Raw genomic sequence first — 25,143 nt, 5'->3', positions numbered from 1 at the left:
TCTCACACAGCTGCTCACAAAGACTGCAGTCAAGTCCCAGCACAGGCCTGCTGTAGGCTAAGAAGCAGATGCTACTTTCCAACAACACAGACACTCTGCTAAACAAGTGAAAAACCAAAAATTGCTAACTAAGGGGTCAACAAGTTCTCTGTGGAATTCAGGACAACTTTAAATACTGCTGGAAGTGAGTAAAAGAATGGAAGGGTAGAATAGAAGGCTGCAAGGACTGCCTAAGACCCCTGTAGTCAGAGGCTGAAAGCATCATATTGGTAGTGATTATCTTAGCATTTAAATTAATAATTATTATTAATTCCCTATTAATACAATTAGGGAAACTGGTTGGTTTACTTTTTTTCAGAAATTCATGATTTGCCCTAGCTCCATTAGCTTTTCAAATGAACAGACTTAATTTGCAATCTTAAAAAGAACTGTTGGGAATTACTGCATTATATATACCATGGACTAAAGAGTTAAAATCAGGCAGCTTTGTGAAGGTGGTAACACTTCATATGAGAGAAGAGCGAGTAAGAAACTGGAAAGACACAATGTGAGCCTTTCTACTCTTTGCCTAGCCTTTATTAAATAGTACATACAAACTTTTGTGCTTCCCGTAGAGAACATTTTTATCTATTTGTTTCAAAAAACCCAAACAACCCAAACCAATAGGATTTCTTTAAAAATGAAAACAAAACAAAAAAAAAAAATTAAATAGCAAGCTTTGGGTAGCTTTATTTCACAAAAATTTCCTCTCTTCAAAAGGACATGGAGGTAATATTTTTTTAATCTTTATCAGTTAAGCATAGCAAATTAGAAGTGTTTTTTACTTAAAGATTCTATCTGTGGCCTGAAGAGATGGCAGAAGAGCTCTAGCAACTCTTGCAGAACGAGTGAGGTGCTGTACCAACACCCTTTTTTCTCTGCCCATTTGCCCTTCCCACAACACAGCTAGCAGAAGATGCTATGTCCTTGTGCCTCAGCTACTGTACTGTAAAGTGCCATGGTTTTCAGCTTGAATTGCTGATAAAGAGGAGCTACAGCTAAGCTACCAGACCTTACAGTGGAATGAATGAAGTACAGGAACATGTTCACTTCTGCTGACATAGCTATGAGAAGAAGCAAAAAAGCTGATGCTCTACATCGTTCCAGCAGCAGCCACATCTGCTTCCTAGATATCCAGCTGCTGCTTGCCTCCTAATCATCAGTTTTAAATGTTTTGAACCCAAATTAGAGCTTTCGTCATACAGTCCACAACAGGTTTCCATAAGGAAGTTATTGCAACTTCAGCTGCTACAGCCAAGCAAAAACCGGAACATTGTCCAAAAGCTCTTCTTCATTGCAAAAGGAGAAATAAAATGCAATTATATACAACAGAAACCTGCAACTTTGACTGAAACACAGTGATCTCAGAGTATCTCTTGGCCACAGGGACCAGCTGGGACAGGAAAGCCCAACATCAAATCACTTACATAGGAAGCAATTCTAAACAGACACTGGGAACAGAACTATCCCAGTGCTGTGGACTCCCCATAAATCCTCTTTCAAGTAAGGCAGGCAGTGCTCACCCCCTAGAAAGCAATGCCATCTTCTTGTAGAGGAGTGCCAGCTTCTTGGTGGGAGATGTTACACATAAAGGGAGAAGAGTACTGCTGAAACATCCAGATAATATCTGCTTAACGTGTAGTCAAGCACTTGTGGAGCACTTGTGGAGTGGTTCTGGTGATGTTTACTTTTGTTGTTTTATTTGTTGGGGTATTTTTTAAAATTTTTATCATGCAACACATGAAAGGTAGGGGCAAATCATTTTTCCAGGCATCCACCACATTGCCGGCAATGAGATGTGCCACAACAGCGAGTGTTAGCTCTAGGCAGCTGTTACCTACGGGTCAATGGCATTTAAAATAGAAAATCTTTCATACACAGTGTTATGAATAAAATTGCACTTGATTTTGTTAAAAACTCGTATCACTGTAACTTTTCCAAATATTTCCTTTCTGGCATCTTCATTTTCTTCATCAACAGGAGCTTCTCTCTGAAACTCTTTCATGCATGTTGAACACATGACATTCAACAGCAGCTGTTATCTACCAGAAAATGGGTCTGTTGTTTCTTCAGTGCTTATTTATATCTGTCCCCACCCTCCCCCCAAAAAGGTACAGGCAGTTCACCTCTAAGTGTCAATTGTAACATCAAAATATAAACTCCTCAAGCAGACATTAGGAATTTTAGTTTCACAGATTAAATATTTGAAAAGTTACAGAAGGTGCTGGAATAGTACACATGTCAATTGCTTAAAAATCCAAACTTGCAGCAACTTTAAATTCAATTTTCCAAAAGGTTTATAATGTTCTTGTGAACTTCTTCCACATCAAGACACCCTCCATGACATTAAAGCATCAAACTTTCAAGGCTGAGATCAAGAGACAAATCAGCAGGATGCACTTGCTCCACCAAGCAACTTTAAGAGGTGTCTCCACTTCCAAGAACAAAAAGCTACTCCTTCATTCCATTTTGGACCTTTCAAAGTGGGTAATCATTCTTTCCTAGAAAATAAAATACCCAATCTTGTAACTTTCACCAGTAGATTTACATTATTCAGAACATGCACATTCACAACAAACAACACTCATGCATTTTAAGTCAGAAGTCCAACTTACATAGCAGATACACCACTTATATTAGAACACATTTGTACTTTAAGAAGTTGTGTTGTGGTTGTTCCCACTATCTTTCCCCTCTTGTAGTATTTTACTGTTGTGCTGACATGAGCAGAGTCCAGTTCTGATAAGTCAAGACCCTATCAACTGACTCATGACTCCCCTGGCATGTCACTCCCCTGGCATGTCAGAAGACTAATTTGAACTGAAGATTTCTTTACTGACCTCATCTGAATCCAGAAGAGCTGGAAGAGCACTGCAGTGGAGGGAAAAAGAAGTTAAAATAATTAGAGCACATACTAAGAGCATACTGACAACCATTTTCAACCTTATGTTTTTAGGACACAGAAAAGAAACACTGAAGACAGACCTTTCAATTTAACAGAAATTAGAGAAAGACACACAAAAAAAAGGAAGAGCCCAAGGAGCATCCTCAATGACAATCACAGTTTTAAAATTCTTTTTTATTATGCTTCTCATTACCAAGTGAACAATTTTTATGTTGCCATGAAAGAAGCTGCTTCGCTCATACAGGAACACTGCTGAACTGCACTGAAGACATTTATAATATGGGACTACATTGTAAAAACATGTCCCAGAAGTCAAACAAGTTCCACTGGTACTTCAGCCTTTCCAGCTACAACAGATCTCCCATTTATTGGGATCTTGGTTCTTCACAACCCTGATAACACTCTCAGAAACAGAAAAACTGCAGCAGATTACCTCCAAGTGCCCTCCCCTAGTTTATACCAGTCTAGTCCTTTTTTCTTCCTAAGGAATCCTATCAGTCTTCAAAAAATAAGTACTAGAACTGGGAAAACCAAACTCAATTGAGAAAATACACTTTTCTTCCTCTTAAAAATTCACCTTATTTCTTTTCTTTACCTAAGTTCAAGCAAAGTTTTGTACTTCAGTCAAGATCCTGTGCCAAAATTACCTGTTCAAATTTGTGAACACACTTACCTATGAACTTTGGTTTTGTTATGAAAAATGTAGACATAGGCACTGACACTTCTAGCATGTAAAAGTTATTAAAAGCAGAAGAAATATAGACAGTGTACATAGCTGACTATATTACCACAAGCACAAAAATGACATCACGTGTTCCAGATAAAGATGAAAACTGGGTTACATTATTCCGTGGTTTACATTCAGCAAGATACTCAAAGGTCTTCTCAGAGCACTAGAAAGGGGTTTGTTTGTTCTTTGTTTTCTGCATTTATGTATATTGTTTTAACTTTAGCAAAATGCAGACCAGTCTATGGTTTTATATTCCAAGAGACAGTTCCTTAAGTCAGCCTGTGTGCAACCCCAGCACACTGCATACGAAGGATCAGAGGCCAGTGCCAGGCTGAACCCAACCTCTGCCCATGGAAGTGCAGACAAATGATAAGGCATTCTAATATATTGCTGTGGGAGGGAACCTGCCTTTACTGTGACTATAGAAATACTCACACATCTGTCACGGATGAAGGAACGTTCTCCTCTACCCACTTCAGGTCATCCTCTTGCTACAAGTACAGAAATTAAACAGAAAATAAAAGTCAGTTTTCCCACAATGTTGCCATATGCAAGCCTTTTTCTTCTCAACCTACTTGACAAAAAAAAAGTATTTATAATGTCAGTTAAAAAATTAAAAACACACAAAAAAAAAACTCATTCAGTTTGATTTCTGGATTAGTGAAAACACATTTCAAGGGAAAAAAATAGGAAATAAAAACCCACCCACTTGCTGTGAATTCTGTAACAGTCCTCACCACCACCCCCTTGCAAAATAGAAAAGTTTGATTTTCATGTTATCTATCCTCAGGTAAGTAGTATACAGCTGCAACCAATCCTTGAGAAAAACAATGCTAATGACAAAAATATTATTGCTATTATAATGAATTCCTACAGGTACTTTCCACTTTTAAATTTATGCACGAATTCTATGAAAAGATTCCAAGACATTTTTCAGGACTCCTAGATGAATGTGAAACCATCTTGCTTATAAGCCACACAGAAAAAAAAGCATGTTCTCCTGAAGTATTTAGGTAGGTACATAAAAATATACACATCACCCCATTCATGTAATGAATCCCAAATCTCAAAACCAGAGGGCAATTTATTTAAAATATGGCTCAGCCTCCCTCTCAGACTGACAAACTTGTTAAAATAATTATCAGAATATCATGATCATTATCAGAATATTGTATTATACAGTTCTATCTACACTGAATTGCAGAGACATTTCTGAGAACAGACTGAATTCTTAACTTCCCATTGTATTTACAGGAAATCTCATGAGAAATCCACATTTACTTTCTTTTCAGCAGTACTGTGTTAACTTATGATACTTTGGCTCACTCACACTCCAAGGCAAACCAGAAAGCTCCCATTTATTGCCTCAAAAGCTGGCATATTTGTGTGCTCCTAATGGCAGTAAACAAAGAAAAGATGCATCTTATATTCTTCGAAGTACAGAGGTGATACTCACAACTTTGTTTGCTTTTACATTCCCATTTGGTTCTTGCTTTGTACTTCTCATTTTCATTCCCTCTGAAGCCAAAAGAAGAAAAAAGATTGGGGTAACTGAATTGTAATTGTTCACAGACTGTACGGGAAAGTGTTGAGTGTTCATTCAGGATATTTAATCCGAGTCAAAGAAACAGAGTTTGACAAGCTAATGATTTAGACTGCTTCCCCTTTGAAAGGTTTGCAGTATTTTTTCCTGACAGGTGGAATATGCAGTTTTTCCTAAATTTTACAATTTTACCTAGGAAATACAAATTTCTAGTCCTTTTTTTTAAGCCAGACATCAGAAGCATAGAACTCAGACACAGTTCCCAGAGAGGCTGTGCAATCTCCATCTGAGAAGATACTCAAAAGCCGTCTGGACATGGTCCAGGGCAATGTGTTCTGGGTGACCCTGCTTGAGAAGGGGGCTTGGACAGAATGACCTCCAGAGGCACCTTCCAACCTCAACCATTCTGAGACACAGGCAACTCCTGAAGTTTATTTTACCTACTGACTGCTCACCAGCCACTTGGTTGCTTAAAAGCTGAGAAGCAACGTGGCCTGGTAGGCAGCCAGACAGTGCTGGTTTGCCAAATGCACCTAATGGATTACACACTTCTCAGCTCCTAAACAAGCCAAACAGCACTGATATATCCCAGCATAGATGATTTGTGGACAGACAGCAGTAGGTATGTAGCCCTACCTTCTACACAGCTTATAAAGAGAGGTGTTACAATAGCCAATTTCATGAATAAACATATTCACTCCTACATTTACACTGGACATCCCTATGCTAAGCCCTAATGTAGAAAATAAAGACAATTTCAGAGTTCAGAGAACAGATAATAAATGAAAATTTAAAATGGGATTTTAAAAGAGAACTGCATACTATACCACTGCCTAGCAACAATATCCAATTGACCCTTGTCATCACTACTGGATTAAAACCTAAGACATGACATATTTAATCAAACAAAGTCCACTGGACATGGCAAAGCAACCACAGCAGTAGCAGTGTTTTCAGTGACAACAGAAAACCCCGGAATTAAACAGGCGATGTAAATACTGAACATAAAGACAGTGTTTCCTCTAGAACTCCTCATATCCATGGTAATTTCTGCCAGAGAGCAAGAATCCTTTCTCCATAGAACTGTCTTCAACACTGAAATTGAGTGGAAAATTTTTCTCTTACCAAAGCTTTCCTTTAACATTGGCTCTTTCTGCTCATCATCATCCTCCTCTTCCGACAGTGGTGAGAAAGCAAACCTATAGAAGTGAAAGAATGAAAGCTACCTTGGTATTCTATCTCTTGTCTCCCAAGAGATCCATTACCCTAACACATACATGGCTTGATTATGCTGTGAATCTCACTGATTATGTTTAGTATCAGTCTTAAAAACAATGTTTAAGTTACTTCTTTTTAAATAAGCTGAGCACAAGGCACAGACTGGATTTTATGTATGTAACTTCTCTAGGTTTACCTTCCCCTACAAACACTGCTTAGTATTCTTATTGATTGGTGTACAGCAACTAAAAATCACCCACCAGTACTCTTTGAATAAACAAGCATTCCTACAACCCAGCATTTTTAGAAAGAGGTAAGAAAAGCTGAACCTTTGGTTGTTAGCAGATGGTCTCCACAGAATCATGATGACAAAAAGGATCATTGAAAACAATAAACGCCAGATGGCATCATCCACCCATAGCTCTTGCCAGTCCTGTCAAGAAAACGAGCACAAATGAAAGATGTTGTGAAGCAAGAAACTTCATGTCCTCATCTCTTTCCAAGGCTGAACTACAGGCATCTGTCAAAGAGGCTCATTACCCATAACTCTGATAATTTTAGCCTGTGGTGCTTTGTGGCAATCTCACTGCCAAATATAAAATTATCAAGAGGCAGCAATTGTAGAAAACATTTAATATAAACTCACCGACTGACAGTCCACCAGCCTGAACTTCATGGTTGTCCAGATGATGAATACAATCGATGCTGCAATATTCAAACAAACAAGCTGCTTATTACTAAAAAATATGCCAATTCAAATACCCAACTAACAGGCCCGTGTTTCCCAAACAAAGATCAAAGACCTGAATACTGAAGTCCTGAAATTCAATTTAACTGTTTTGGAAAACAAGAGATGGATCTATTGCACTGACCTTAGACAGAAATTTAGGCATAGACCAGTATGTTTTACTCATGTTTCTTTACAGACACAAGGCATAAATCAAATATAGAGTATTTAGCCAACTTCTAATTATTATTCATTATTCTTGTATCACTTTTATCTAGCATTCAAACCATGGTTTCATTATCACTTGACAAGTGAAGCTGACCCTGAAGTAACTGAACAATCTGATCTGCTTGAATGCCTTAAGCATTCAGACCCCGACCAACAACAGTTCCAACACTCAAAGCATGCTCTTACCACAGTTTTAGAAGAGACTGCCCTCCACTAAAGTATTTTAAGATGACTAAGAACCAGGTACTGAAAGGAATTTCATCAGAAGCAATTTTCAAAAGGAATATACTTTTTTGTTTAAGTAAAAAAACAGTCTTTAGAGGTTTTCTGTTCATTGTATTGATAGCAGAGAACCTGGAAGCACCAACAAATTTATTCTTTAAATTCAGTTCATCACATATAAATGGAAAAAGAAATTCAATCTGTATTATTGAATAGAGAATAGAGAGGGCATTATGTTACAAACCTAAGAATCACTCTGATCTTCAGACATCTTAAAAACCCCACAGCATACAGTGATACCGTGATTTTGGCAAGAAGTATCTCTGTGAAGTTAACAGCATAAGATAATAATAAACTTTGGCCTCTGGCAGCTTGAAGTGGGACAAAAGTGCTCTGTCAGAGGAGTTGCATGGAACTATTGATCTTGTTAACATCAGGACTAATAATCCACTGTCTGAAATATCGACATAACAGTTGGCAAAGACCCACTTTTAGAAATGGGTCAAGTGTTAGAAATACCAAGAATTTTGATTGTACTTACAGAAAGGTTACCAAACTTAAAATTTGCAAATCAAATCCTGTATGGAAATGAAAAGTGGTTTTAACTGGAAAAATTTTCTGCTTACCTGCTACTGCTAAGATGAGTGTGTTGGTGAAGTGCCGATACAAAGAGAGTTTCACAACATTCCTTCGAAGTTTTAGCAGCTTCATTGTTTGAGTTAAGCTGATGAATATGTATGAAAAGTCAAGGAAAAGTCTCTGAACAGACAAGCTAGTCACAAACTTAGGAGGACACAGACCTTATTATGATCAACAGCTCTCTCAATCACACACTTAACCCTCAAAAAAATTAGACCATTCTCAGTAGAAGACTCATCCTATGACAAAGGTACCAGAGAGCAAAATCTGTCCTTTTCACATTATTTAGTAATCTATACCTACAACTCTTGTCACGCAAAGATAGTATCCAAAACTCTGTTTTGGACTATGGCCCATTCCCTCAAGAAAGAGTTGGCTGTGTTTTTGATAAATGAAAAGTAAAATCTGACTAGAAATTAGTTAAAATCTATTTAATGCATATGGGTGCCTTCGCATTTTCTTTTGTTTTATTTCCAAGGTGACAAAACAAGTGGTTAGGAGAGACATCATGATACGGGAGAACTGTGATTGTCACAGCTGGGCAGCCAGGTATTCACATTTTAAACAGTTTTTGTGATTGACTTTAGCTAAGAATTCTTTACAGGGATTTTGCTATACACAAGTTCAGCATTTGAAGTCACACAAGATTATGGTTGCTTAAAATGAATATGTCAAGACACCAAAAAATAAACACTGCCTCATTCTGTCACTTACTTCAAGACTAGTTCAAGTTTTACAGAGACTTTTAGGTTTGATGTTGCTAAGCAACCTTCTCCCCAAAACATAAATTGATTCATTCTTTCAAAGGCTACTACTCTGGTGCCATGACATGCTACACTAGAACAAAATACTTTCATACTCAACAATGAGAGACTGATAACAGACAGACTATATTTTGGAGCAGCTTTACACAGGCACATCCAGTTCAGCAAAAACTAGGTAAGCAGTAGGCAGCAGAGGTTTAACTGAACACTCAATTACAGAGCTTCTAGAACCTTTACCAGAAGTACAAAAAAATACACACTTAGATCTTATTTTTAAAAAAAGTTCAGCCAAGAAAAGACTCAAAAAAAAACCAAATTCAAAAGAAAACACAACCCATCAAGTAAAACAGTGAAGGATATCCACCAGCACAGGGCAGTATCTAGGAAAGCCAGGGGAATAAAAGCCAAGGAGGCAAGATCATTCTGGGCCTGGAGACAAAGAGAGAGCCAATAAGAACAAACCGAAAAGAAAAAGTAGAGAAGTAAGAAGGGTCAGGCTGTTTTATGAGAAACCACCAATACACCACCACAACACTTCCAAGTTTTGCTACAGAAACAGAGGGCTTGAACCAAGAGTTTAGTCCAATGTACAGAGAGGAACTGACAATACCACACTGTCAGTTCTCCACCAGCAAGGAAAGAAGCAGTTTTCCAGATTAAGTCAATCTAGCATTGTTAAAAGGAATCTCTGCTGAGGCAACTGCTGTGATTAATTGCTCTGGCCACTTCCATTACAGAAAATTAGCAACCAGCCTGTTAGAGATGTAGTAATTAAATCTTTTACACTATCCATGGATCAACTGAAAGCTCCACTGGCAACTATGAGTTTGACTAAAAAGGCAAAACTTGCCTTTGCGTGTACATCATAAACTTATCAAAGTCCTAACAGAAACAAGCAAAACACCTTTTATTCCTTTAAAGTACAAGACAGAAACAATGAGCTATGAACAACTCTTTAGAACAGCAGCTTTTAAAAGGATATCCACAAAATAATACAGGCATCAATCATGGACAGGGCCAAGTTTGCTATCAGAGCCACAGTGTCATAGAAAAACTGGAAAAGTACCAAATATACGACAGGTTAAACACTTTATCCCTGAAACAGAATAACAGAAATCTACATCCCAAGATGCACTTAACAAATCCAGTAGCATCACCACTCACACACACACTTTGCCAGGCACAGCCTCCAAAACTGGAGCAGTGGAAATTTGGTTTGGTTGTTGTTGGGGAGGGGGAGGGAAAGTAGTTGTTCACACAAGTACATACAGCCAACACTGTCTGTGGCATATGGGAAAATTCAAGCAGTTATAACTGACCCCTGTGACTCTAAGAACACCTTCCATGCCAGAAAATAACAGATAAAGGGCTCCAGCCATAACTACTTTGTGAAGAGTCACTCCAAGGCGAGGTCTGTAGGAAACAAAGTGAAATTCAGATTAAGTGGAAACCAAAAAGTAAAGTAATGTCAACTTGAATCTACACATAAGATATGAAGCATATGAATAAAAGGTCCTTGTAACAAGCCCCATCTAGATCCAGAAATATTATTATGGTGCCTGAAACTTATTATTCATTATGTCTTAGGTATGATGCGACTAAGGGAGAGACTGGCAACTGTCCTGTTTCTTAATTAACCTGTTTAGCTTTTTATGACCATTTCACTAAGTCTCATCCCACTTCTTCACCAGTCCCCCCAGCAAACCCACACTTGCCAAAAATTCCAGCTGCCACCTAGCATGTGTATTTTTACCATTGAATACAGCTGTGGACAGACAAATGAGCCACAATCTTACTGAAGCAGATCCCCTCCCCTATCAGTGATTCTTGACCTACCTCAATTATATAAGCTTCCCCTCACGCAGAAGGCAGGCCCATAAATTTCCCATTCCAGTTGGTGGAGCATCTCAACAATCACTCAGAAACCCACCCAACAGTAGCACATGGAAGTAGATGAAAGAAGCGTAATCACAGTATGGAACTGTCTCTGTTTACTATAGAAGAAGTCTAGATCTTCGGAGCACTTAAATAAAGCACTTACCTTTAAACAAGCAAAGTACAGGGAGATGAATACTGCCCTAAATTCTTAAAAACCAATAGTGAAAACCCTTTAAAGAGAACACAAAAAACCCGTAACAGATTACTCACTTGACTATCCCATATCCCAGGCTGACTATGATGACCAGAGTTCGAGCCAACGAGCGCTTCACAGCAGAAAGAAGTTCTGCCAGTATTACTGCTCCTTGAACTATCAAGAGCAGAGAGGAGGAAGCTAGGTCATTAAAATGTAATTTCTGTTTTATTAACTACTGCATGCAATTATAGTATGAGTGCAGACATAAAAGTAGGCTATTGAAGTGCATAATCTTTTTATTATCTACATCAGGAATCAGCTTTCAGAAAAGATAGGTCACAGCATTAAAAAAAAAGCTACAGAAAAATTTTACATCCAGCCTGGATACTCTTCCAAACAAGTCAACTAAAAAAACTTTCTGCACCATGGGTATGGCCAATTAGCAAAGTCATAATGACATTTTACTTGCAGAGTTTCATTTGTATGCATCCAGCCTGAAAACTCAAAACCAGAATAAAAGAGTTGTAGGTAAGGGGAATCTCTTAAAATGGATTATGAGACTATGGGTTGAATACTAAGAGTTATCTACAATGCTGTCATGTTGAACAAGGAGTTTCAAAGTATCTTTCCAAGGCCATTACCAATTGTGAGAAATTATTACAAGCTACACTGAGCAAGTCCTATTTTGAACTTAAAACCAGCACTGCAGCACAGAATGTAGCATTCTATATACCTAAGACACTACTCTCAGGAGTCAGAGAAAGCAACAGCATTTTAGCTTTAGAAAAACACAGAGCACGATGTTTACAACATGTAAAAGTACAGGAACTCTTGTTCCCTGCTCTTTGTTTTGAAACAATCTTCAAGTAATCATATAGTTAACATGTATCTGTCACCCCAATTTAGCATAAGCAATTAGTGCTATGCCCCTTCAATTTTCCTACACAACACAGTTGCCACCTACCGGATTCACCCGTGTAGCGGATGTTCTGGAACTCGGCATAGAAAACTGCTTTCTCAAGCATTCCCAGGAAGATAACAGCCCCAATCCAGAACTGGATCCTCAGGAGATCCCGCCAGTAACAGGCTGACCACGCAAGCCACAGAACCCCGAAGAACACGTACACAATACACATCACCATGAAAAACTATTGCACAAAAAGAACAAAGACATAGAAACTTCAGACCCAGAAAAATAATTTCCTTGTTTCCATTCCACAGCTGTAAGACAACTCTATTTTCTCCCCTAGTATAGCAACTTTGGAAGTTTTTAAATAGACAAGCATTTTTTCATTTGTCTTCTCTGGACTCCTTAACAGTGAGAGTCTAATTTCTCAGTACCAACAAAGGAAATGACAGCAATTGAATTCCTGCACAATTTCTCCCTTGAACAGTCTGCCAATTTATTCACAGGCAATTTTTTCTAAGGATACATGCTACTAGATCCCAAAAAGGTATCTCAATCACACGCTTAACCCTCAAAAAAATAGACCATTCTCAGTAGAAGACTCATCCTATGACAAAGGTACCAGAGAGCAAAATCTGTCCTTTTCACATTATTCTTTTGCTTGAAAAAGAATTTAAGCAAACCATCAAGTACTAGAAACTCTATTTGTTCTCATGCATTGTTCTATTAATAACTTCATCATACATTTACAGTACTCTGCAAATAAACTCACAGACCAGCTTTAGACACCATTCCACAGAACAGAGATAAGCAACTAATACTTGTATGCCCTGTGTTCAAATAATTTGACAACTTTTCTCAAAAGTTAATTTCCAGCAAACTCAGCTTTTGACCAAGTTTTAAGTCAGCAAAAAACCTGCAGCTGACAAAGAAATCCAGATATTCATTTAAATATTAATATTTTGTGATTTTTGTTTGGTTCATTGTTACTTGTCTAAGAGGAATTTCTCATGGTATGTCTCATACAGCAAATAAACTTGACAATGTTACCCAATGCTGAATTTTCTAATCATACCAAAAAGCAAGGCAAAATTTTCAAAACGACACTAAGATTAAGAAGAGGAATTAGGAGAGAGTAAGACATTAAGTGAACAGAAGGAAGTAGTTAGCCAAAGCATAGGACAGTGCTTAATAATCAAGCAGTGTTCTCTTTCAGAAGGAAGATTTTTTTTAAAAACCAAGCAAACAATTTCTTAGCTGCACAATCCATCAAAACTTTCACAAACTGAAAACACCTTCTTTAGGAGAGTAGCTTGCTGATCCTTACACATTTTCACACCTGACCAAACCACGCAGTTCAAATCCTAAGAACCTAGGTGAGATAGCTCACATGCAGATGCTCCACTGAGAAAATATTTAGAGATACAGATTCTTTTCTGGTCCTGTCACGTGGGATATTTGCACTGATGAATTACATTTCAATAGAGCTGCTGGAGGCTTTTTGGCTCTCCAGGAAGTAAAATGTGTGTTTCAGAAATGCTGCCATGCTCCACTATTGACAGGCTGCTCTTGCCAAGAGAATCAAGCTAGAGACCTTACTTGTTATTGATCTCCACCTAAAGTCTGTCTTCACTACATAAACATTTTAAGTTCCTTTATTGTTTAGCCTTCTCAACAGAAGAAACTAGAAGCCAAGTCAATAACTCCTTTGAATAAAAAGGGGATTAGCTCTTTGTAGCTTAATTATACTTTCATTGCTAGGCAGTATTAAAGACCTCCTCATGGGATGTAAGACAGCTGGTGGAGGAAGCAAAAGAACAAAGAAAGCGGTGACAAATGAAAGGGTAGCTGCAAACAAAAGCACAGAATAGCAGATTTTCTAAGACATGAGGTAAGGAGAATAAACAACCCCAGTAAAACTTGTCAATTTAGAGATAATAATACTGATAACTTCAGGAACTACAAATTAACAACCATTAATTCAAACAATCCAGAAAAGGACAACATTGGCAGCACATGCAAGGAACTGAAATCTGTGTCTGTTTTCCCTACTCTGTACTCAGTACAACCCCCCCCCCCAAAAAAAAACCCCAAAAAAAAAAAAATCCACCAACCAAACAAAAATAGCCCATCAAACCAAAAAACACCCTTGGCTAAGTAACTTTTGCTCCTGAGACACTGGCTTTTTGTTTCCTGAAGTATGACAGCAGAGTATTTAATTGACATTCAAATCAACTGACAATTTTATTGATCAAAGAAAAGCTGGTTTACTTACAATCATCAGAGGGTAGTCTGCAAGTGAAAGATACTCATACGGCCCCTTCAGTTCTACTGTCACTGTCAAAAGACAATCCAATTACAAAATAGAACAAGAAGCAAAATGAGGAAGCCAGGACTTAACTGACTTTCAGTTAAGTGTAAAGAAATTTCACATCTTCTCATGGCCTTTAAATCTAACTTGCACTTTAATAAAGAAAGCTAAGACTTACTTATAACATACTCAGCCAAAAGAATGCTGTTTAAAATTACACACTCCATTACCAAGTAACCCATGGAAGTACTTAAAAGTAATTTTTCCTGGAGATTCACGTACCACAGGAAAAATTCAAAAAGACATGTAAGTTCACTTTTTAAGGGTATTTTTAAACTTCTCTGAAGTTTGAATAAGTTATCAATGCACTGTTAAATATAATATCAATGTGATAATTATGATCTTTGTACTCTAAGTTTTGACTTATTAGTATAGATGACAGTATTGGTCTGCACATTTCTGAAACAAAACACCAAGCCTCAAAATTGAAATGCTTGGGATTGACACTTCTTGATTTCTATCAGTAAACTGACAGAACAGTCTTAGGATCTTCAAGACAGAAGCAATCACCTCTTTTCTTAAATGAGCTGTAGTAATATTCTACCTACATGAAGTGAAAGACAGTGTCTTATGAAATTGAACCATATAGTATAAGAGTAGTTTAGAATACTTATAGTGGGAATACATAAAAATGGTGCTGTATTTTCAGTTTACTGCATAAAGAGTTATCTTACTTGTGAAGAGCTTGTTCTGATATGAGGAAGGTGTTGTTCTCTCAGTTCTTTTAAGTCTGTCACCAGAATCCTTTTCAGTTGCAAGTGCAATTTGCACAATAAATATATATGGCCCATCTCGCCAAGTTTTCATAACAGCATTCATTGCCTGAAAATAAAACATCTCCACATAAACAGTGCACAGTCAAGACGACAAGGAAAAGACAGAAGTAAACTAGCAATATATGGGTGGTAGCTTCATGTAAATATAAATTTCATCTCTTCCAAGACCTAAAACTTGTTAATAAATATCTGATATGTAAAATTTAAAGGTACTTAATAGACATAACTCTTAAAATTTAGTTGTTTGATTTGAGAAGAATCCTCAAAGACCTGGGAGGTGATCAGGATTTTTTTTGCCAATTTAACACTGGCTTATTGCAGAAGTACTCAAAGGTACTGCAAAAGCTACAAATAATTCAAGAAAGCATCACACTTTTTTCACTACAGAAGCTTTAGGACCACCACAGAGATTCCTGCTGAAGTCAATTGCTTGGGAACTGCAGAGCTACAGAACTCATCCCCCTGGTGAAAGCTGACTTTTACAGCATAATATAGAAGTAACTGAGCAGTAAAAGATTTCCATAGTAGCCATTTCCTATGGACACTACTACTACAGTCCCTGCAACATCTCTCATACCTGCAACGCCCAAATCCTGCCAGTGAAATAAGAGAGGAACCTTGTCCAGATAAATATTTGCATCATACAACAAATCAGAGATATCTTTGAGTTCCGCACACAAAACTGTTAATTCCACAACTGAAGAAGCTCTAGACCTCTCAGAAACTGAAGTATTTACTAAGAGCTTTAAAGTTAAAACTTAGACCATCTACATGTATGCCACTGCCATACTGCAGAACTACAACAGATTTTTCTTTATAATGGCCTCTCCAAGAGAAATTCAGTATTAAGAGCATGCATTTCTTTTAAGAAACTTCTTGACTACAAGACACAAAGCAAATAGAATGTTATATAAATTTTTTAAAAAAGAGTTTATGCTAATATTAACTAAACATAAAACTTAGAAACACAGTAAACTTGAAAGAAAATGGATAAATTTTATATAGACAAATTTTGCCGTTAAAATACCATCTTTTCTTGCTGCATTGATTCTTTACTTCACAATTGCATACATCTACTTATGTTTTAGCTTTATAATAAATGGCCCCTTATGTACAAAAGGAGTAAAACACATTTTCTTTCTCTGCATCCAGGAATTTGAACTTCAATTTGAAGTTATTTTGAAAGTTGTTCCTAGTTAAGGAACATAATATATAATAAAAATACTAAAGGACTGGAAAGTCAAAAGTAATCAGTCAACTTTTTAAGTACAACATCTCAAAAAACTGACTGAAGACAAAACCAAACGTATTCTGTAAGAATTAGTCATCATTTAAAGAAGATAATTTCAATTACTATTTTAAATTACAATAGAAAAATTAATTCATTTTTTAATTTATACCACTGGTTTGAATGGTATCAGTTCTATATTTCACTTACAGAAGAAGCACTTACTGTTTTCTGTTTCTCCAGTACTACATAGTTTCAAGCTAAAAAATTCCAGGTGTCAAAAAGCCACAGAATATGCTACCATCAAGTTCTTACATAAAGAAATATAAATGTTAAAAAAGCAAACCAAACCAAAGTAAGACTGCTGAATTACAAGCCATGCTTAAATTCAGTATACATACAGTTTTATCTGTCACCATCGTGTGATTTCCTGCAATCTCCTTCTTATCTTTTAAGCCCTTAGGGGGACAAAAAAACACAGAAAAATCAGTAAGTAAATATGCCAAAACTACCTTTTCCATGGCTGCACTCACTCATTAGAAGGAAAGGAAAATTACCTCTTGTTTCTCTGGTGAGAGAGGCTCTGGACGAGCAAATTCTTTATAGAAAATCTGCAAGATATAAGAAAGGTAAAGAACTGGTAGACACTTTATAGGCACTTCACACATTAACATGACATTACCAGAACAGCTTCCAATAAACTTAATTATTCTTTGAACAGCTGTATTGGAGAGCTTTAATTTTTCTAAATTAAACAATTGTCCATTTATGCAAGAAGTCTTGAATACTTAATGTTTTGTAATTTTAGACTTACTTTTCCTCCCCTCAAATAAGAGGTATCTATTTTTAGAAACCAGACATGATAGTAGTGAAGTTTATTTTGGTTTTGAAATATTAATCAGCTGGGTAGTCCCATTACAAGATAGACTCACCACAAACAGATATAGGGTTTTGAGATTTCTGCCTTAATCTATGCAAAAGTAAGTCCCTAGATGAGCGAGTGCCTATTAGAGATCAAAATTTTTCCAACTCTCCTGAACTACAGTGACTCGAAATCTAGTGAAGCTGCTATACCACAAGGATAAAGCTGAACCATTTAGAGAAGAAATTGCTGTGAAACTTCAGAAATTAGTATCTGACAAGAATATATTGTTAAGAATTCCAAAGACTTTCCAGAGGCATTGAATGAAAACTTACGTAAAGACTTTTAAAACCTTTAAGACTTTCACAAGTATGTTTAATTAGGATGCCCAAGTCCACATTACACAGGTAAACCCACAAGATCTCTTCTACAAAACCAAGTAAAAGCAAAACTGACACTTATCATATTATTAAACATAAAAAGCATGCATCACAGGTTTTTTTTTCTTTTTGAAAACCTTTCAAGCCATCTTCACACATCAAAGGATTTAGAGATATGCAAGCAGATTATTAAAAGTCATATTTAGGCATTAGTCTTTTTTCTTAATTAAAAAACCCAAACAAAAATACCAAAAAAAGCAACCCACAACACTAGGTTCAATAGTTATGAGACACTTCCCAGTATTTTCTATCCATAATCTTTTGTCTACATGAGGAATGGCTGAACACACGCAACACTCCATAATTTGCCTTCAATTCTTAAGTATACCATTAAATAAAGACAGCAAATTATATTGGTATTCTCATCAGCCTGCTGATATACAGCTGGTGTAGAGCTGATGTCTGCACATTACTTCCCTATGCTAATTCTGCATTGTCTTCTTGCTTTTACTTGATTTTTTTCAAACATATTCTAGCACTCCTATTCCATGAGTGCTTAAGTAATTAATTTTTCAACAATCATTTTCATTATTCTAAATAAACATTATTTGAGTAATAAATGCCAGTCCTTTATTGATTCAAGTTTAGGGGGATTTTTACTCTGCTGCCCCTTCTAATCAACTAGCAGTAGCCTCCTGTAAATTAAACAAATTCAGAATACAAAACCACAAACTAAAAGCAGCATTGAACTGTACATCACTTTTACAGTGATTTGTTTGGGATTTTTTCACTACCGTGAGCAAAATGTTGAACAGCAAGCCAGAAGTGAAGGAAAAGTAAGAAATCATCATCACAGTTGATAATAAACAGATAAAAAGAAGTACCTCCCAACCTAGAGTGGTACTTCCATCGGATGCCCATAGATCTCACAGGAATTACCACTTTCTCCATATGTTGTGTAAGACAGCAAACTCTGAGGTTTCTACTCATACCTGAGGCCTGAAGAGCTCAGAGCAGTTTCGAAAGAGGGAAGCAGTGGCATAGTATCCAGACCAACCCGGATGCTCTTCAGCTGTAGTCCCAAAATAGTTATCTGCTTGTTCATCCTGCCAAACAGAGTAGAACTTGGGTTAGCATCAAGTATTTAAAATGGTTTATCTCAGTAGACAGTTGCAAGACCTGGAAAGCTCCATAGTTTCACTCTGCACACACTCTTGAATCAAATTTAGTAGAATAAAGGCATCAAAACCACACATGACTATAAAAATGATGGTATACAGGCTTTGAGTAAGAATTAAAAAGTAGAGATGAAGCAGAAAATATAAACTTCAGTCTACACAAAAAAACTCTGCATCATTATTTTAAAGAGTGAAGACTCAGTCCTGTATTAGATAAGTAGCTACAACTGTCATAATTAATAATTTAAGTAAACATGGAAAAATATTAACTACAGAAAGCACAACTATGTTCTACCACATTTGATAGAAACATTATACATTTTGTACAAATTGATAATGCTTGCAATGTGCATCTATAACAAAGAGAATTTAGACTTAACATGTAAATATTCTATCAACATGTACATTTTTCTATTCACTGTCATTAAGCATTCCTGCCAATATTTTCAAATACCATAAACTCACTCATTTTAGAGTCAATGTATTCACTTAAATTCCTGGGTTTAAAACAATTTTGATAAACACTTCCACCTGACCCAAAACCCAAAAAAAGCCAGCAGTTGCAGCAAGCTGTGGATCATTTCAATTCTATTCCAGAAATTTGTTACCTTCCAATGGAAGAATGTATCTTTCAGGCCCAAATCACAACATGGATGCAAAGGAGACATCTCTAATCTCCTCCTTCCAAGATCTGCTTACCTCTAAAAATCATAACCTATGTTTTTCCACAGAATTCTTACCCCAAAGTTGAAGACTTCATTGTAGCAATCAGAGTATCTTAAGTACCAAGTAACATTGAAATTCTGGGAGGGTTCACAAGCTTTTTCATCTCCTTCAACTAAGAAAACAAATAAACAACAACAAAAAAAAAAATCAAACATAAGATATGTAAGACACCATATGCCTTCCAGGTTTCCAGGTTTTTCCTCCCATTCTCCGCAAAACCAACATAATTAAATTTTAAACATGAAACTGAAATCAAAACAATAGAAAAATATTTTCCTCAAGTAATTCATTGCTGTTCAGTGAAAGAAAGAAGCATGTGAAGAGAATTCCATTATAACATTATACAATTCTATTCAAGAGCTGAAGATCATTTGGAAACTTTTTGTTCTGAAGACAATCAAGGATGTTTCAGCAACTGCAAATACCAAATGAGGAGAACAGCAGTGACTCCAATACACAAAAAGGGCCTCCCTTTCAGAGATAGGGGCACATGAAACAGGCAGAGAAAGCTAGGAACAGGATAATACTAAGCCACTTCCACATATTATTTAAATATATCAATGCCACCACCAAGGAAATGAAGGTAAGATTGTGCCTGTCAACATCCAGTCTCCCAAAAGACAAACAAGGTATGTATGCACACAGTCAACTTTAGCAGCTGTTTCTCTAAGCTTGTACCTCACATCTTGGAGTCCCTTTTGCAGGACACTTTGGCCATTGGGAAAACATGCCTTTCACATGTCCAAAACACCTTCTTGTGACGTGAGGACAACCTACAAGCAGCATGGTGTTAGGTGGGCTTTGTGCACCATTAGCCCATGCTGACAAAGCTGCAATGCTCCCTAAAACAGCAATAAGACAACTTTCCTCTTTGATTTACTTCAGTAACAACAGGCATGAAAAGTGAAACACGAGACTTTCTCCCTAGTCTAGAAAGGTTGTGTGGGTTTTTGTGTTTCAAAACTCATTCTTAAACAAAAGTCTGAGGAAGAGAATTTGACATTAAGAAGGCAAGATCAACCCTTAACTAAAACGAGCAGTGACTATTCAGAGTCTTACAAGAGCCATTTAGATTATTACATTTGTGTTTCCCCAGTCAGCAAATGGCAAAACTCTTGAGTTAACAGAATACTTGCAGTGGCTAAGAAGTTCCTACAACTTTACAGACAACATTCATATCAGAGGATGCATCCACAACTTTCTTACATGTTCACTTCTAAGGAATGTTTCCATACTGACCACTGCAGGTAGAAAAAGCAATTAGAAGGAAAACCCTGCCACAGGGGTATTAGTTGACTAATCCCACTTTACACCTCGTGAGTACCAAAATACATAGAGCTAAGAACTCAACAACTGAGTTTCTAACACCAAAAAATTAAGCAAAATCACTGAAAAAAAAGGTGTTTCCTTATGACACCTCCTGGTAAGCATGAAAACAAGGCATACATGTTCCACTGCCCTAGATGTTGTAGAGAGCACAACAAAGAAACTAAATGGCAGCACAAGGACTGCAGTGATGTGGGCAGATGGCAAATTCTTTGATGACACAGGCTCTTCTGATAAAACTGATCAAAGGAGTAGTATCTCAAAAAAAGTGCTAGCAAAAAATAAGATTCAAAATACCTTTTAAATACCTTTTTCTCTGTGAAAAATAAATAGGTAACTACATATTCAGTGGTAGCACCCATAAAGGTAAAACAGGTCCCAAGAACAATCTGCCGTATATCTGCAAACATCAAAATTACAGAAACTTTGAAACAAAAGTATTTCAAAAGTCATAAAAAGTATCCCTGGCATTTACTGAATTCAGCAGTATGGAAATCTAAGTTCCTCAGCCTTCAAGCAAAAGCCAGTAATATTCAACTTGAATGCAGTCTTTGTACTCAATTACAGAGAGCAGGACTTCTATCACGATCCTATACAAGAAACTAAATGCCTTCTAGAACAGCACTTCAAAAAAGTAGATAAAAATAAATTCATTATTGACAACACTACATGCCAGCAGCAATCTTCCCAGCCAGAAGCAGAAAGCATCAGACACCAATGTGCCATACAGATTAAAAAAAAAAAAAAAAAACAAACAAAAAAAAAAAAATCAAGAAGAGGGGGGAAAAAAGGAGATAAGGAGATGCAGGTGCTCAGGAAAACCATGAACAACCCATGAGTAATCGTGTTTGGCAAGAATGGTCATTTTGTCCCCACAAAAATCACACAGAAGATATAAGAGGCAGCAGACAGGAAACAAAAAGAGAGCAGTTTCCACACAGGCATGGGCAGAAATGAAAAATCACAAAGTTGAAACTTCCCAGCATCAGATGCAGTTTAAGCTTTGTCTAGGCTGAGAAAATGAGTAAGTTCCTAGCCTTTTTTCCTTCCTCTTTCAGTGATTCATTTTCCAAATTCATGTAAATCTTTTAATCACACCGGTATGTAAATTAGGTGTCTTCACTAAAGAATTTTAAGGCTTAATGCCTGTTTAAAGGTTGACAGTACAGTGTAATTCAATTCCACATCATGAGGCAGGGGATTGAATTCTTACTGACAGATCTGCCCAACAACAATTAAATTTTTTCCCAGGCCTTAGTTCTTTCTCTCAGTTATTTCAGCACAAGTAGATTTACCACACACTTCACTTCAGAGACCTGTATCTTAGATGCCATGTCACTACAAGTACACTATTTCTATTAGACAAGAAAGCCTAAAACCTACCAAAACACCAAAATGCCCTTTCAACCCCCCTCCTCTTCCCAAGCAGCAGACTTCTAATTTTGATCCTGCAGCTGCACACTTGCAATTGTCTCACTGCAAGATGCGAACCTGAGTGTCTCAGCTACATTTGTCAAATGGGAAAGCCCTAACACTGAAGTGATGGACCTTCTCTAATAACCATTTAAATTGTACCTTCCTGTTTCAGACTCATGTGGGATCAAGAGAGGCATTTCAACAAACTCTCCTTGAAACTGTGTCTCAAGAAGGGTATGTATTGGAAATTAAACCTGAAAAACCACAAGGTAAGTACAGACACCTGACAGAGACTAAAAAGCTTTCCCTCATGGTAAAAACTAGTGCAAACAACCACTTAAAGTGTTCAAATTGCACGGCAAAGATTTCACTCCTTTCTAAATAACCTAGTCACTTCTATAACATGTTATTGCCATCTAGATGCTGTCCTCATGTTCACATGTAAGAGGGTATTTCACAGAAACTTTCCTTGGAACAGTAACCTACATAACCCATGGACCTGGACAGGTCAGCAAAAAGCAATACACAGAAGAAATGGGAAGGCTGCCAACATGTTTGCTTGACAGAACAACCTCAATGATCCCACTCACACACTGAGATCAGGAGAAAACACCTCTCAGGAGAGCTCTGCTGGAGAGCTCTGCTGCAGAATGTTGCAGGGTGCAACATTTCCTTACAACACACAGAAGCACTCAGCAAAAAAGGAACAAGGCTTCAAAAAACATTGCCTTCTGTATTCCCATCAGTACACAAACAGCCCCTATCCAGCTGGCACCAGATCTCCCAGACAGGGGAATTTAACAAATCTTATATAGGAAAAGCACACCTCACAGCAGTGCAGCACACCCACTACCTGAAACAAAGTGGTGCTCCCATTGCCCATCTTGCCCTCTCCACATACAGCATGAATAGAGCCATTCACTTCTGCTACAATCTAAGCAGATCACAACTGGGAAGCTCCACAGCTGTGAACAGACTCAACCATATCAGAGCTGTGGTTTTTGTGCAGTGTCAGATTAGCTGTCACTGCAGCCAGTGAAGTTAAACACTTCACAGTGTTTTGAGTTCCAAATGTTAAAAATAGGTGGGGCATCAAAAAGCAGAGAGAGCAGGTTAATCCCTTGTAATCACTTACATCTCAGGAAAATGGTGGTGTTGCTGAAGAGAATCTTCCCAAAGCTAAACTTCTTCCCCTGCAAAGGCACAAAAAAGGAAGAGGTATTAGTGGGTTTGATGCTTTATCAGCCCAAAAATCACAAGACAAACAAGTTAGAAATGATAAAAAGCAGCTACCACTAATTGACAGTCCTCCAGGTACACTTATGGTGGAGTGCACATGTGATGTAGGGCTTCAACACTTTTCTAAGTTTAGCAAATTAGCATAATTAACAAGAATTCCCAATAAGAAGTACAGTTAATGAAGTAAATCCCCTCTTGGTTCAACCCCCTACTGAAGCCTCCCCCTTGCTTCTAGCCCCACGTTGTTTATGTCTAAATACATGGGAGAGTGAAATGTCCTCAGTTCACTGAAGAAGCCAGATTATAGTAGGATTCCAGGAATGTGTTTGTCTAACCTAACAGGGTAGTAGAAGTACTGAAGTTAGCTAATAAATTATATAAGTATACAGTAATAGTCTACAGAGCTATTAATAGATGAAAAAGACATAAAATGCAAAAATCTTTTGGCATCAGGCTTAACGTCACTGAGCTTAAGTAAACATAATCTTCCATTCTGAGTTTTAAGTCAATACAGTAATGAAAGCAAATGTCAAATCTGGAGGCAGTCTTACTGGACTTTCCAGTCATGCTTCACCACCCTCCAACATACTCTTAAAGATGGTTTAAGAGGCTTGGGGTTTTTTGATCTGCAAGCGGAATCAACTTCACGTTGACATCTGTTGAAATGATTGCCATTTTCTTGATGATGAGATGGTCTGGACCATCCAACACACAAAAAAAAATTCTGTTCTAAGAACCAACAGGAGAGTTCACTATGATCCTTCAGTTTCGTTCCTGAGGCTCAAAAGCCTCATATGAAGTGCATATTATTCTCACTGCCTGATAAAGTCCGACCGAATTTGAGGCAGAACAGCTTTCGTCCACGCAAATTCAAGCAAGCAGAGTTTATCAGAAATGCCACAATCCCTTCACCTGCCCTAAGGCCCACACCTCTCTCGCTCCAGCGCTGCAGCGGCCCAGCTTTCCCGAGGCCAGGCCACGGCGCTGCCCGACGGTGCGGGCCGCCAGCCCGGCCGCACGGGGCGCGGGGCGGCCTCCCCCGCACAGGACCCACCGAGGCCGGGCACCAGCCGGGGAAGACCCTCCCTCCTTCCCTCCCTTCCCACGGGCCTCACAGGGGCGGCTCTCCCTCCGCCGCCCATCGGACTACTTCCCGCACAAGCCTTCTCTCCCCTGCCGCCACCGCCGACCCGCCAGAGAGGGCTCAATCCCGGCAGCAAGGCAAGAGGCAGCCACGGCCCCGAGCCCCCGCACCAGCTCTGGGTCAGGCTCCACAGAGGCGCGGCCCGGGCAGGGACGCCCCCGACCGCAGCCGTCCCGCCCGAGGAGGACGCGCGGAGCAGCCACGGCCTCCCGCCCGCACACGTTCGCTCCGACCGTCGCCACACCGGCCGGCCCGGCGGCTCCGGGCCCGGGCCCGGCCCCGCTCCCCGCACTCACCAGGAGCACCGGCAGCCGCCATTTGGAGCGCTGCCCGGCGCCCACCGTGCCCGCCAGCAGCAGCACCGCCAGCAGCCGCAGCAGGACGGCCCCGGGTCGCCGCCGTCCCCCGGAACGCGGCGCCGCCACCATCCCGCCGTACGGAGGCCGCCGCCGCGCTGTGGCCGCGCCTCTTCCGCTCCCCGCGAAGGGACGCGGCCGTCGT

General features: G+C 38.4%; 1 protein-coding gene across 2 annotated transcripts; it reads right to left on the bottom strand.

Moving 5' to 3' along the window:
• Positions 1-548: 548 nt before the first annotated feature.
• TMEM87A (transmembrane protein 87A) lies at positions 549-25,118 on the bottom strand. Of its 2 annotated transcripts, none has more exons than XM_053980450.1 (20): positions 24,939-25,118; positions 23,395-23,452; positions 19,532-19,629; positions 18,606-18,719; positions 16,929-16,982; positions 16,773-16,829; positions 15,042-15,189; positions 14,272-14,333; positions 12,054-12,237; positions 11,164-11,263; positions 10,335-10,428; positions 9,998-10,069; positions 8,239-8,347; positions 7,082-7,140; positions 6,765-6,868; positions 6,343-6,416; positions 5,131-5,192; positions 4,110-4,165; positions 2,880-2,910; positions 549-2,540 (listed from the first exon to the last, which is right to left on the bottom strand). In XM_053980450.1, the coding sequence occupies exons 1-20, from the start codon at positions 25,068-25,070 to the stop codon at positions 2,499-2,501; spliced, it is 1,710 nt and encodes a 569-aa protein (XP_053836425.1). In that variant the 5' UTR covers positions 25,071-25,118; the 3' UTR covers positions 549-2,498. The 2 variants fall into 2 exon arrangements, with proteins under 2 accessions (XP_053836425.1, XP_053836426.1); XM_053980451.1 differs by lacking the exon at positions 9,998-10,069 and adding an exon at positions 9,376-9,444.
• Between the last annotated feature and the right edge of the window lie 25 nt (positions 25,119-25,143).

This window comes from Vidua macroura, chromosome 6, assembly GCF_024509145.1.
Source record: "Vidua macroura isolate BioBank_ID:100142 chromosome 6, ASM2450914v1, whole genome shotgun sequence".
NCBI lineage: Eukaryota > Metazoa > Chordata > Aves > Passeriformes > Viduidae > Vidua > Vidua macroura.
This window is presented reverse-complemented; position numbering and strand designations above follow the sequence as displayed.